Below are 12,527 nucleotides of genomic sequence, written 5' to 3' on the forward strand. Positions count from 1 at the left end.
AAAAGCAGGGTAATAATAAAGAGACAGATAAAAGTAAAAGACTATGACTTAGTTAAGCTAGCTAAATATATTTTTTTATAATATTTTTTTACTTTCGATTCGGTCACTTTTTTGAAGCGACAGTTATTAGCACGGATTCAAATCGCATTTCCCGCCTCCCTCTCAGCAGTATTCAGTAATTTAGTTGCTGTGGTTTTGCCTCACTAATTTGAACAACTAATTGAAATCAAATTTGTAAAGCCACTAACGCCCGTTGCGCACGCGACACGTTTTGCTAGCTGCCCTGCCACACCTAAATCGAGCCACGCCCACAGTTGTGTAAGGCATAAAAGTGGTGTGTGGTGTGAGGGTGGGTGTTCGTACTTATACAAGTGTTGGTTAACCCGTTAGCTGTACACTAATAATTGTTTTCATACAATTTACTGTCTGGCTGTGGCTCGAAACACAACGTTTGGCTCCAGTTTTGTGGGTGAACCATAAATTCCCTCTGCACGGACATCAAAGCGTATACGTAACAATTGCATGCCTGTGTGTGTGTGCATACGTGTGAGTGCATGCATGCGTGAATAGACAAACATATTCGAACAAGCTATGCTTTTGTCAATAATATGCATTAATTAAGTGCAGACATAGATGCCTGATGGACAGCATCAGACACAGGATATGCGCTGGGAGAGGAGAACGCAAATGCTGGCCAACATGGCGTATGCGTGTTTTCTGTGTATGCGCATAAATTTAATTGGCAATTTGAAAAGCCAAATAAAACAAAAAATGAAAAAGGAAAACCTGCTATTAACAAAAATCACTTTGAAGTCTGCTGTTGGCCAGGCACAAAAATTCTTGCAATTTTCTTGCAACGCAGTCGAAATAAGGCTCTGGGCGCAGGCACTCGATGAGCTTAAGTGCTGATTGAAATGATGCAGCGCTCCGGAGCAGGCAGCCCAGCATGTCGGGTCAGCTTTGAGTACGGCACGAAATGGGTAGTAAGAGCCTTTGGAGCTGTCCTTTCTTTTTTAGCCGGGACTGAAGCTCGACAAATAGTTGCGCAACTGACACGCAACTATGCCGCCTGCAACTGGCACAAAACGCACACGCACACCCGCACACACACGCACACACACAAGCATACAAAGCAGCAAAAGGAGCAGAAGCAATGGCAGCTGCTGACTAGGCTCAGAAACAGGACTCACGCTCTTTTGTATGTGCATTGAGTGGACCATCGTTTGTCACACGTCCAAAAGGACATTGGGAGCAGCGCAAGCAAGGACAGGGCTGCAGAGAGAGAAAGGGAGAGATAGAGAGAGAGAGAGAGGGGGAGGTAGAGTGAGAGGGATAGTAAAAAATCAGTGCACAGTGGCTCTGTAACTTGGAATAGAATTTTAAATTTGCTGTCTGGCTTACTATTTCAAAAAGTCAATAAACTAGTCGACATAAGAGCTTCATGTCTTTGCAAAAGTTACAGCTGAAAGCAAATACGTAACTAAACAGTTAACTATATAAACTATTATTGACGGGCTTCAAATATCAAGTGCAATTTTATAAAATAAAGAAAAGGAAAGGTAACACAAAAGCAAAACCTATAATCATCTTAATTATAACTTCATCAATTCATAGGGAATTTAAATTGTTTTAAAATCAATTAACTGTCAACACTTTAAGCACAGTTCTTTAATTGGCTTAGAGAAGCTTTATAAGTGAAGCTTCTCCCTGCAGATGCTTAAAGAGCCTATGGTAGAAAGTATTTATAAATTAAGTTAAAGGTCTATTGCAACGTGTTTATAGCAATCACTTTCAGCACTGAACTCACCTTTGCGTAACAATGTTCAAAGGGAAATAAAATACTTGACAGTGCTGCCAATTACCCATTTGCTTATTATGTGGTTACATTGCATTGCATTGCAGCGTTGCCACGTAACAAGCTGTACCCAACTGGCAGCACTGTCAAGCGAGGTTGCTTGAGAGTCAGTTAAGTGTTGGGAAACGTTGTAATATAACCTTATATTAATTTATAAATACCTTCCCATCTGCAGAGATGCTACAGTAGATACTTTTGAAAAAGTTATATTTATATGAAATATAGATAATATAATAGGTACACAAATAGCTAATAGTTTAAAAATGATGAATTTTAATGAATTTTTCATTAAAATTAAAACCTAAAATATACCTTATACTTTGCCCTACTTTTGTAGCACTGGTCAGATCTGTAATTATTCGATCTACTGTCTCAAGATATTTACGCAGCTTAGCTGCTCTGACACTCTATCACTCAGCCCGCTGTCACTTGTGAAGTTGGAACAGAGCAGCACACAGCGAGTTGTTGACTCTCTTGTGGGGCTAATGGAGTCGCAAGAGTTGGGCCATAGAAAAAAGTGGATCAAGCTGCCTCCGTATGCGCACAAAGGCATCTCGTTCAACCGCGCTAGCATTGCCGGGCCAAGCAGGATATGCACAGAGCCAACTTACAAATCGTTGTCGTTGTTGTTGTTGCATTGCCAACTACCTTCCATGTACCCGCCCCGTCGCTCTGTTAACGCATCCTCAGGCCTCTGCTTGCCCGCAATGTGCATGCGGTTGCCATGTTGGGGCACATTGGAAGCGGCATGCGGCATGTGGCATGCAGCATACAGAAGCGGCCCGAGGGCTTGGTTCTTTTCACAGGAACCGACCAGCACACGGGTCTGGGTCCGGGCCAGGCCGGAGCGACGTTGACGTTGACGTTGACAGAGGCAGCGCTGGCAGCGCCTTTGTTTATGTGCCAACATTTGGGCGCCATGTGTATGTGTATGTGTATGTGTGTGAGTGTGTGTGTGTCACTGTCTGTGCGCCTGTATGTGTGTGGAAGCCCTCAAGCTGTACGTGTGAGTGGTTTTAGTGTTGTTCTGGATTTTTAAGTTGTTTTCGTTGTCGTGCGTTGTTTGTTCTGCCATTTTTTTTTTTGGTTCGTCTTTAGTTGCAATTTACACACACATGAAACATATGCACTTAACACACAGACACACGCGCACACACACACACACGCACACCCGAACATTGTGGCACAACCACGCACTGAACGCTGACACCAATTAGGGTTAGCTACTCGTTTTTGTTGTTGTAGCTGTTGTTGTTGCACTCCGTGCGTTGCATGTTTACAGTAGCCACAAAACATAATTTTTGTTTAGACAACGAGGACTAAACTGTGGCCTCTGCTCCCGTTGCCGTTTCTCCTGGCTCCTGGCTCCTTTCGCTCCTGGCCAAAAACCTGTGCCGTAATTATCGCTGGCAACAGCAGCACCAGCAGCAGCAACAACAACAACAGTTGCAGGCGCAACGGCAATGGGTGCAGCCGTAGCTAACGGTAACTGAAGCTGGCCAACGCACAGCGTTGCCACCTTGGTATAATTTTCACTTTGAGTTTAGTTCAGAGCAAACTTTTGTGCTAACAACGTGCTGTTGTTCCCTGCTATAAATTGCATATAGTTTGAAAATTGAATAATTTTTTCTTTTATTACAATTTTGATGCATATTCATATCAACCTATATGTTGAAAATGAATATGTTCAGTAGCTCAGCACACGGAGCGAACTTCTGCCTCGTTCTGAGAATCTTGTTTGCTACATCAATGAAACCTAATTATGATTCAAAACATGGTATCATAACTTTACTGAATTTGAATGGAACAATTTTTAAATCCACAAATTGTTAAATCTGAAATGTAGTTGCAATTTGCAAACAATTTAAGTCCAGGATTAATTAATCTTAAAGTCGGTTCAATTTGGTTTAGAGATAAGATTAAAATACACTTTTTTTTAATTAAGCTGAGAATGTTTTAGGCACAAATGGGATTTATATAAAGACTAAATCCGTACTACATCAATGCAAAAATGAAGGTCGCCTACCATCTTAAATCAAGCCTAATTCGTTCTCATAATTAGCTTCAAAGCACAACACAAAACACTTGATTCGAGCCTTTTCAATTGAAGTAAGTGCTAAATGCTTAACCAGGCAGGGACGCTGACTTCTATCTTAATTTGCTTTCACTCTGATTCGACTTTTTGTTTGGCACACAGGGTATCTATTGGTCATGTATGCCCTAAAGTTTCTAACGGATCCCGTTTGGTTTTGTCTTTTTGGTGGTTTGTTTGTTGTTGTTGCTGCTGCATCGAATTTGCGCCCTAACGAGTTGTTGTTGTTGCTCAACTTACAGTGGTTGTTTTTGTTGTTGTTGTTTGCCCTGCAAACTCCAAGAGTTGATTAGAAAGTTTTTTCAGCTGCTGCTCCTACTGCTACTGCTCCTACTGCTACTGCTCCTACTGCTACTGCTCCTACTGCTACTGCTGTCGTTAGCTTTGCCGCGTGGCTCACTTGTTTCCATTAGGCGGCAAGTTTAGGAGGTCGCGAATCGCGAACATATGTGGGAGATCCGTTTGTGGCTTAGCCCCTATGTGTGTCCAAGTGTGTGTGTGTGTGTGTGAGTGTGTGTAATTGTTGGCATGTTTCTGCGTGTGTGGCTTATCGCTTGGCTGCGTTGTCGCTAAGCATAAAAACTACGGCACACAACTTTTCCTAATTAATTTTTAATGTGTGTAAAATGTTTTCTAAATGAGTATTTATTTTGCCTTTCGCAACACGGAGAAGCTACAAACAGATTATAAAGCCCATGTCTTAAATAACTGAGCTTTTAACATGTGAAATGTATGTTAGCAACAGTAACTCATTCTGAATTGTATTTATAATGATAAATATGATTAAATTATATAACGATATCGATTTGTATCGATTGCTTGGAAATTGGCAAAGTTATCGATGATCTTTAAGAAGCAACCGTGGAAGTACTGGGAGGACCTACATACAAATAATCAAGTCTTTAGCTTTTATAGCTCTTTATAGACGGAGAGACGGACGGAGTGACATATAGTCGGATACTACTCATATATTAATGCTGCCCAAGAATATATATACTATATAGGATCGGGAATGCTTTCTTCTGCCTGTACATTAAACTATTTAAATCTTTTTATCCATTTCCAGAACAATAATAATATAAAATATGCATAATAATAATAATAAATTAAAGTGTTACTCACCAAAGAGAGACAGCTCCGCTGAAGAAGCACTTACCTGAGCTGGACAGTCAAATTCTTTGTTCAGATGCTTCCTCCTATCCCAAGTAAATGTTGGATAGGGACGTTGCAAGAAATTTCTCTAAAGATGTGTGCTTGGCACCAAATGTTACCCACTTTATTAGATTGCCTCTGAAATGTGCCTAGGGCAGACGCTCTACTACTGCGATCGCTGGCGATGCATTTCATCGCCCTTTGGGCTGATGTCTCTGTTCTTGAGTTCTTCTCTTGCTCCTCGTTATTGATTTTTTAATATATTAAACAACACAATGCGTTTTTAGCCTGCCGCCAGGCACCTCTGAACCATGGTCTGGTTAAAGCATCTCCGACTTGCCGGAGAATACTACACCATAACCTTCGCTAGACACAGCGTTACCTTTGGGTTAAACTGTGCCCGAGGCAACTGCTGTGTCCATTGCCCAGCCAGCACCCTCGTGGAGGGTTCAGTTAGAGGATTTTTGCCGGCCTCTTAACAAACAATCCAAACAATATAAACTATTAATTATTTAGTATAGTTTTGTCTACTGCGGCCTGTGACCAGACAATGCTGCATACCTAAGTCAACCGGGGACTGCATTTTCAGTTGGCTTTATGTGTGAATAACTCGTCTAACCAGGACTGTGCCTGTTAGATATAATTAAAGCTTGAATATTTATATTGCACCCAAGTTTCTAATTGATGCCAAGGTATTCGTACATGTTTAAACTCAATTTATTGACCACTTTTGTACACTTTTGCCTGTGTTCGACACTTCAAAGGACATTTTTTTTTTCAATTTGATGCACGAGTTTGCGAGTATTTCAGCATTTGTGCGACGCCCCTTAGTGTTGATTGTGTGCTCAAGTAACGCACTAATTGTTACACCCAGTTACACAGATTCACACACACACACACCCACACAAACACAAACACAAGCACACTGGCCATGACACATGTCCGACCAGGAAACAACTTGCAGCAAATTGCGGCAAGCAAAATGGAATTTGCAAAAAGTGGAATGAAATTCAACCCATACAGAAAAAACCCCACTCAGCTCTATTATGCCAACCCGTTGCCCTTTGTCTCATTGCTGTCGTTTTGCAGAGATTTGCGCTTCAATCAGTTTGAGGAGTTGCCGCCCATGGCATTCAATGGACTTGGCCAACTGACGACGCTCTTCCTGAACGACAACCAGCTGGCTTATGTGCACGAGGATGCCTTCAAGGGGCTGACGGCGTTGCGGTTCCTCTACTTGAACAAGAATCAGCTGAGCCGCTTACCCGCCAGCATCTTTCAGCATTTGCCAAGATTGGAGGCGCTGTAAGTAGATAGCAGCACACTTTGAGTTCAAGTTTAATTAAAAATAAAAAATTGCATTGACTGCCACTTTTATTGCTTTTATCTATCGTCAGCTATCTGGAAGACAATGACATTTGGCAACTGCCCGCTGGTCTCTTTGACAATTTACCCCATTTGCATCGACTGTAAGTTACGTTAATTGCGTGCTTTTCCACGTTGGCTTCTTTGTTTTTTTTTTTTTCTTGGCTCTTACAGCTTTCTGCATAACAACAAGCTGAACAGTCTACCGCAGGATATGTTCAACAAATTGCATAGCCTGAAGCGTTTGCGTTTGGATGGCAACCCGATTGATTGCAATTGCGGTGTCTACTCGCTCTGGCGTCGCTGGCATCTGGATGCACAGCGTCAACTGGTGAGCATCACGTTGACCTGTGCTCAGCCCGTCGCGTTGCAGCGTCAGAGTTTCTCCAGCCTCACGGAGTCGCATTTCCATTGCGGTAAGTATGCAAGTAGTTGCAGGGAGCCAATGACACGAGCTGCAATCGGCGCTTAACAGCAGAAAAGCTTTATCAGTTAGAAAAGAAGCTTGTAAAAAATTAATCAGCTCCAGCCACAAAGTTTTAAAAGCACATAGTTGATATAATTAATTAAACTTGGTGCTCTTTACTGTATTACTTAATGGCGCTAAGGAGCTCCTGTAAAAGCTCAAACAAAGCTATTCACAACCGCTTTTGAATGAACTTCAATAAAATAACATGTTGAATCAATTAGCAATGTACACAACTTAAAAGCTCATTAAAGCTACAGAAAGCAAAACAAACCCTTTACAAAATCATATAGTAAATCAAATAGTTTATATAGGTAAACATTCTCAAAGCTCAAGAAAGATCTTAAAAAATGTTAAGCTTAATTAAGACAGTTCAAAACTTCAAACCGAAAAACTAAATTGACTAACTAGGTATTTGCACAGCCTTGAAATCACACGAAAGCTTGCAACTAATAGATTAGAGAACAAATATTTCAGTATATTTGGAAGCACATAAAAGCTCTTCATACACACAAAAGCTTTCAAATAATAAAAGGGAATACAAAGTAAGAAACAATAATTTTCAAAGCACATGAATAAAAATAAAATTAAGACTTGAAAATTGAGAGCAGAGTAAAGAAATTAAGCAACTGTATAAAAGAGATAATAGAGCTTTTAGCTTAATGCATTTTACTTGAAGCTAATGTCATTTTAGCATAATATTGAATATTGATTTTTGTAATCTTTAAACATAGCCAAGCCGCAATTGCTGGTTGGTCCACAGGACATGCTTGCCAGCGAAGGTGACACCGTGGACATGCTCTGCGAGGTGGCTGGCCAGCCCAGGCCGGAGCTCATCTGGATGCAGAACACCAACGAAATCGGTGTGGAGCTGGCGCCGCACATGCTGGTTCTGCCAAGCGGCGCATTGCGCATCAACGGCGTCACCCCAAATGACATTGGCATCTACGAGTGCATTGCGCGCAATGAAATGGGCGAGATCAAGTCACAGCCGGTACGCATGTTGGTTAGCAGCAATGCCGACAACAGTTTGGACAGCCTGCATGGTCACGTGGAGAACGCCAGCGGCAGCAATCAGGTGTGGGCTGCGGATGTGGATGCGACACCAGCGCCACCTCGTTTCATTCAACAGCCGCAGGACCAAATTGTGGCATTGCATGGGGCCGGGCACGTGCTGCTCGATTGCGCTGCCAGCGGCTGGCCACAGCCAGACATACAATGGTTCGTCAATGGCCGCCAACTGACCCAGTCCACGTCCCAGCTACAGCTGCTCGCCAACGGCAGCCTGGCCCTGCTCCAGCCCAGCCAACTGACGGCGGGCACGTATCGTTGCGAGGCTCACAATCGTCTGGGCAGCGTGCAGGCCACCGCCCGCATCGAAGTCAAGGGTGAGTAGACGTTCCCAGCACCGCCCCCCCCCCCCTTCCCCTCTCTCCCTCTGGGAGCTGTAATGTGTCCAGATTGGGTAACATTAATGTGGCTCCTCAACCAACTGCGTTTCCATTTCACACACAGCCACAACTGTCGCGCTTAACACAATTTGCAGTCGATTTAATTTGTATCGAGTTGCCGGCTTTTTAAGCCCGCAATGGTCCGTTTGTAACTTCGTTATGCAGTTGCCATTCCCGTTGTTATTGTTGTCCATGTCCACATCCGATCAGCGCCATGATTTAAGTCAACTACTATTTATATAGAGTCCAAGTATTTTTATGGCTGTGCATTGTATAACGGCCAAAGCTTAAGATTAATTGGTTGGAAACAGCGATTTTTTTTTTGAAAATCGTATGGGTATTCCCTACTTTGCAAGGAATTTATGTGTAGGGGCTTTCTTCAGTTTCTTCAGTTGCGGCAATTTTTTATTTCACCCATTTTCACTGATATTTATGGGTATTCAATATTTAGTAAAGAATTTATGGGAACGAGTTTTCTCTACTTTTCACTGATTTGTATGGGTACTCCCAATTTTGCAAAGAATTTATGTGCTTTTTCTTATGTTTGCCATTTCCATTTAGTTAGAAGGAGTTTTCTTTAGTTTACTGTGAATTTTTGGGTATACCCTATTTTGAAAAGAATTTATGTGTAGGGGCTTTCTCTAGTTTCTGCAATTTTTTATTTCAAGGAAGGGATATTTCTAGATTTCAGCGATATTTATGGGAATTCACTAGTTTGATAAAAAGTTTATAGAACTTTTCTATAGCCTACACATATATTTATGGGCATTCCCTATTTTGTAAAGATTTTATGGGTTTGGGTTGTGATTAAAGAGTTTATGGGAAGGAGTTTGGTCAACAAACAAAACTAAGGTAAGGTAAGGTAAGCCTTTATCTTTTTTATTTACTGTATTACGGGGTATTCCCTATTTTGCAAAGATTTTATGGGCAGGAGTTTTCTCTAGCATACTCATTTTTATAAATATGCTTTTTTTTTAAATTCTCAATCGTAAAAATGTAATTAATGCGCATTTAGATATTTATTTTCTTAACGAATGGAATTTCTGATATTTATTTTGTTACTCATCGTGCACACTGAGCACAGCAATAGATAAACGATTTATAAACTACATGAAAACGATATATATATATATATAGATAAATAAAAATCTATATGCACGCAGGATACTGAATTGAAGCCAATTTGTAGCGCAATTTGTTCCGCACGTAATGCCCATTGCCATAAATACAGAGCTGTGCAAGTGTATTTAAACTTTTGCTTTAATATCTTTAATTTCTTAGCCAACCAACTGCGACGTGACTGTACTTTTTATGGCATCAAATAGAGAAAGCTGGAGAGGGGAGGGGCAGGGGGAGAGGGAGGCCGTTGGATTGTTGAAAATATGTTGTTGTGCAGTCAACGACGCCTTAATCACAATGGCTCATTATAATTTGTGGTCACAGCACAAAATGAAGTGCAAAGTGTGCGCTTTATTTTGCAAATTAAGTGCAAAAATTATAAACTATTATGTGTGCATGTGTCGCGAGTGTGGCACGCATTTCATAAATGGGGGGAGGGGCGGGGGGAGGGGCGTGACTGTACAAGCAGCCAGCCAGCCGGCATAATTAACCCAACGAGCTACACACAAAATGGCGACCCGGACGCCCCAAAAAGTATGCAATGAAAAATATATGTTTGCAAATCGGAGGGCGCCAGCACAACAAAGAACGCATAGAAAACTGACCGACGGCCCCCAAATACTTTTTTTTTATTTGTGTCCTCGCTGCCATTTGGAGCGGGAGAAATTGCTCAAATCACTCAAAATACGGCTCGTTGCGTCTGTGGCTTGCAGATTTACCCGAAATTTTAATGGCACCACAAAACCAAACAATCAAACTGGGCAAAGCCTTTGTGCTGGAATGCGATGCCGATGGCAATCCGTTGCCGAGCATAACCTGGCAATTCAATGGCCAGCCACTAGCCAGCGACGGCGCCAGTGCGGACCTGCTGCTCGAGAACGAGAACACCGAGCTGGTGGTTAGCGTGGCCAAACAGCAGCATGCAGGTAAGTGCGACCCACACCCACACCCACACCTATTTCCATGGCTGTTTACATTTGTGTCCGTGTTTTAGGCGTCTATCGGTGCACGGCGAGCAACGAGAACGGCGAGGTTAGCGCAGAGGCAACGATTAAAGTGGAGCAGTCACAGTCACCGCCGCGCTTGGCCATTGAGCCCAGCAATTTGGTGGCCATTACGGGCACCACCATCGAGCTGCCCTGCCAGGCGGAGCAGCCCGAAGACGGCATGCAGGTAAGTACCCCAAAAAAAAAAAAGCTTGAAATAAAGTTTCCCTCTATTTGTTGGCCACTTGTTGACGTTTTCGTCTTGGCACAGATTGTCTGGCGGCGCGATGGACGCCTCATCGATCCCAATGTCCAATTGACGGAGAAATATCAAATAAGCGGCGCCGGCAGTTTGTTTGTCAAGAATGTGACCATTCTCGATGGCGGACGCTACGAGTGCCAGCTAAAGAACAAATTCGGCAGGGCCACCGCCTCCGCCCTGGTTACCATCAGGTGAGTTGCCAGCAGCCATTTAAGACGCCATCAAAAATCACAGACTCAAGTTTCGCTCAAAGGAAACTTTGTTTGCGGCCCGGCCCGTCTCAAAGCCCTCAAAAGACGGCGTGCACTTAAAACGCATTTAAGAGCGGCCCAAAACTTGCTTAATTAATTGAAAAATTGTTCAGCACAAAAAAGAAAGCCACAAAAGTGAAACACTGTGGTTCAAACTCTGCCAGTTTTACAAGCTGAAGTCTGGCTGAAAAAGTAGTATATTGGTTGAAGCTCTATTTTTTCTATTTTTTCAAGCAGCATTCTGGTTAAAAGCGGGTATATTGCTCTTTTGCCAATTTATGCCTTATTATATAGTATATTCTGATTAAAACGAGGCACTATGTGGATATACTATACTGTATGGTGGGCGGAATTTATGTATAGAAAAAGGTTCGAAATATTGTAAAGGCAGCTCTGCAGTAGATTGTAGATATTTCCAGGTCTAGCATTCCCGGCTAGTTCGCTCGAAATAGCTTTTTGAGGAACTCAGCGACTGCACACTGATTTAAGGCATTCAGAAAATGAAACTAATTTAAATGAATGCAGCAGGGAGCTGGACGCCACAAATACTAAAAAGTTCAAAGCAAACATTGAGTAAACTATGCTTCGGCTGGCTGGCTTGATTCCCTGCGGTGCATAACATATTTATTAGCTGAATTTAACTTACTGAGATTAAAGTGCTCGCTGGGGCTTTGCAGGAAACACCTGCATATAAATCAACTATTGATGAAGTTTCTAACAAACGGGAGTTCGCATGGTTTCGTCCCACTGTGCCGCTGGCTAAACTGCATATAAAATATGCACTAAAAGACATCAAAAGGCGGCGAGGAAAGCACAAAAGTTGCTGTGCCAGTTGGCAGCCTTGGAAAACGTGCCAACACAGGACAAGAAACGTGACAAACCAACGGACGGACGGACGGACTAACGGACGGACAGGACACACACTGAAAGAAGCAGTTCTTAGGGAATGAGAGAACCGCACAAGTTGTCCAAATTGCCCAAATTGAAATTGAGTTGACAACTTGTTCATGAGTCTGGCGCCAGTTTTCTTCGAGCGGGAGATTTTTGTGCTTGGATTTAAGACGAATGCCTAGACGCATGCAACGTGCATGCGGCCGTAAATCAATTTGTCCACCCCCCTCCCCTTGCCCACTCCCCCTCAGTTGTGCGGCAATGAGCAAGCAAAAGCCGCACAAACGGTAAGCCAAAGCAAGCCCACAAATCTTCCAGTCGAGCCGAAACCCAACCGAACTGTGGCACAGAAAAAAGGCGTGTCGCTTACGCAGCACAAAATTTTTAAATGCATAATGCAAAAAGCAGAGCTCCTCAACCGGAGCAATCTTCCGGTCTTCCATATGACCTGCTTGCCTCTCTATATGAGTCCGGGTGTGCATGTTGTGCGTGTGTGTGTGTGTGTGTGTGTGTGTACGCATCATTTAGTTCGCAGCAGCTGTGGGCGCTTTGGCAGGGCCAGGGGCTGCTGGGGCGGGACGGCTTACGTTGTTGCGCCAGCAGCATTAGAAACTTTACTCATTACGCCTGGGCCCAG

General features: G+C 42.9%; 1 protein-coding gene across 1 annotated transcript in view; it reads left to right on the forward strand.

Annotated features, from left to right (window-relative positions):
* The window catches only part of Pxn (Peroxidasin), a 50,448-nt gene that overhangs the window by 32,954 nt on the left and 4,967 nt on the right, over nt 1-12,527 (forward strand). Inside the window, exons 2-8 of the mRNA XM_032434705.2 lie at nt 6,189-6,404; nt 6,497-6,568; nt 6,639-6,880; nt 7,665-8,318; nt 10,214-10,426; nt 10,495-10,673; nt 10,758-10,939. Of these exons, the coding sequence (XP_032290596.1) occupies nt 6,189-6,404; nt 6,497-6,568; nt 6,639-6,880; nt 7,665-8,318; nt 10,214-10,426; nt 10,495-10,673; nt 10,758-10,939 (1,758 nt within the window). The remainder of the gene's footprint in view (nt 1-6,188; nt 6,405-6,496; nt 6,569-6,638; nt 6,881-7,664; nt 8,319-10,213; nt 10,427-10,494; nt 10,674-10,757; nt 10,940-12,527) is intronic.

Source organism: Drosophila virilis, chromosome 3 (genome assembly GCF_030788295.1).
Source record: "Drosophila virilis strain 15010-1051.87 chromosome 3, Dvir_AGI_RSII-ME, whole genome shotgun sequence".
In the NCBI taxonomy this organism is placed as follows: Eukaryota; Metazoa; Arthropoda; class Insecta; order Diptera; family Drosophilidae; genus Drosophila; species Drosophila virilis.